The 2,278-nt window shown below is 32.8% G+C and overlaps 1 protein-coding gene across 1 annotated transcript; it reads right to left on the bottom strand.

Annotated features, from left to right (window-relative positions):
- Positions 1–703: 703 nt before the first annotated feature.
- Positions 704–1,758, bottom strand: LOC125855927 (uncharacterized). The gene is made up of 2 exons (XM_049535572.1): positions 1,524–1,758; positions 704–1,200 (listed from the first exon to the last, which is right to left on the bottom strand). The coding sequence occupies exons 1-2, from the start codon at positions 1,756–1,758 to the stop codon at positions 704–706; spliced, it is 732 nt and encodes a 243-aa protein (XP_049391529.1).
- Between the last annotated feature and the right edge of the window lie 520 nt (positions 1,759–2,278).

Here is a 2,278-nt window from a genome sequence, read left to right as displayed (position 1 = left end):
AATTTTATTCATGAATAATATATTTATCACAACATTAATACACTTATAATACATTGTGTCAATTTCTTAAAAAATAATAAATATCATAAAATTCCAAAACAATTTCTTTATTAATATTAGTCTTTGCATATAAATAGAGTATATTATAAAAAAAAAGTTAAAAGAATAAATTAGCAAAAATATTTTTTTTATTTATGATTCTTTAAGGGACATGTAGAAAAAAAATCAACAATTAATAGGAAATTGAAGGAGTGGTATGTTTTTAAAGAGTAATTTGTGATTTGCATCTCTAATGTATACATTTCTTTTGTGACTGAAGCCTTATTTTATTTTATTTTTCTTTGTCGATTTGCACCTTAATCTCCTTAATTTTTTTAGAAAACTATAAAAAACCAATTTTTTTCAATAATTTGCACAGAACAAACTAGGAAATTAAATATAAAAATACAAACAAAATCATTTGAAAATACCATCAGAAATATCTACACGGATTTTTCTTTTACAACTTTTCTCCATTCAAAAAGTCAAACTTTCTGGAGAGAACTATATTCACACATCTATGGATCATAGGCGAATCCATGATTTCAAGAAAACGGGTTATAATAACAATAACTAAGCGAGCAATACATAAAAATTACATTACCACAAAAAATATCATTAGTTTACAATTGTACTCGACGAGATTTCATATTTTGAAAACGATCTATAGTAGCATATCATTACTTACATTTTCAAATATCTTCCGCTCTATCTTACAAACTAAACAACCATTCAAAAATTCTTCACCAATGCTATTACGTAGATCATTTTTTATGAGCTTCATTGAGGAGAATGCTATTTCCACACTTGCCGTAGCAACAGGCAAAATCAAAGCCAACTTTACAAGCAAATAAACAAGAGACCAAGTTTGATCCAATTTTGTTTGTGCCATCATCGTAGCAAGATCTTTAATCCCCTTCAAGTTGAGAAACTTGCTATCACACTCTCGAGCATAGACAATGAAACTATCAAGCTGATAACTGAGATCTCGAAGTTCATTATCACCAAACTCACTTTTATAATATTCGGCCAACTTCATTATTTTGCTCTTACTAAAATTAGCAAATGAATCAAGTGGATTCAAACTAGCCATACCAAGGAGTAAGTCACTAGTCACAACATCAAAACGATTATTGAGCTCCTGAAGTTGCAAATCAATAACTGCATAAAACATACACTTCCACACGAAAGTGATGTAAATATGAAACTTCGGACTTCTTACGCTTCGATATTGGATAGTCTTCAGTCATTTCGGGAACCAAAATATCATGTTTACCACAAAATGAAGAAACCTCATCCATCCACTCCCTCTCTCATTGTTTGTAATCTTCTCTTTGAAAGATTAAGCAATCCCATAGCATTGACAATATCTTGATCTTTCTTTTTTAAAGCTTTGTTCAATTCATTTGTAAGAAGCAACATCTTGAACATCAAATGCAACACAAAGATAAATTCAAATTCTTGAATTTTATCTAAAAAGTTACCTGCTGCAAGTTTATCAAGATCATGTGGAGAATCTTCTTTCATATCTTTAAGCACATTAGCAATTGAAGAAAATATAATCATGAAATTTTTCAAAGTCTTGAAATGGAATCCCCAACGAGTATCACCCGGTCGTTGGAGGCCATGTTCTTGATTTAATCCTTGTTCGGTAAGAATTTCTCCAAATTTAAGCAATTTTTCCAACTTCCCAACTTGGTGTTGTCGAAGTAAGTCCATGCGTTTAAAAGATGTCCCAATAGTATTCAAAACACTAGTGACAACTTAAAAGAAATATTTCACATCCGGATTTGTCACGCCCTGAGCCTACACCCTGGGCGGAACCGACACTCGTAGACCATTGTTGGCCCCAAGCGAACCCTTGGCCTGGCTTTCTTAACTCAGCGGAAACCTAACTCAACAGAATAATTTAATGCAATGAAAGGTCATAAAACAATCCAACTGATAAAGACTGGCCAAAAGGCAATTCGTATCTCAAAATAGAATATTTATATATATACATAGATGAGAGACTCAATACTAACTGACTGACTGTCTATGAAGCCTCTATAACACTGAGATGGATGTTGGGACAGTCCCCGCAACATTCTAATAAAGCAAAACTAGGAACACAAAATTACAGAGTCTTCTGGAAAGCAAGGAGGCTCACCACTGACTCTGGAGTGCTCAACTGGATCAACGGCGTGCTGGATGCTGATCTGGTGTACCTGTATCTGCATCGTCATAAGATGCAGGCCAA

This window comes from Solanum stenotomum, chromosome 2, assembly GCF_019186545.1.
Source record: "Solanum stenotomum isolate F172 chromosome 2, ASM1918654v1, whole genome shotgun sequence".
NCBI classification, from domain to species: Eukaryota; Viridiplantae; Streptophyta; class Magnoliopsida; order Solanales; family Solanaceae; genus Solanum; species Solanum stenotomum.
This window is presented reverse-complemented; position numbering and strand designations above follow the sequence as displayed.

What these genes read in the sequence shown, in the direction of transcription:
- LOC125855927 (XM_049535572.1), bottom strand. Translation starts at nt 1,758, where the DNA reads ATGGACTTACTTCGACAACACCAAGTTGGGAAGTTGGAAAAATTGCTT. An exon ending in TCTTGATAAACTTGCAGCAG is followed by an intron (nt 1,201 to 1,523) that starts GTAACTTTTTAG and finishes TGTTTTATGCAG; the next exon opens with TTATTGATTTGCAACTTCAG.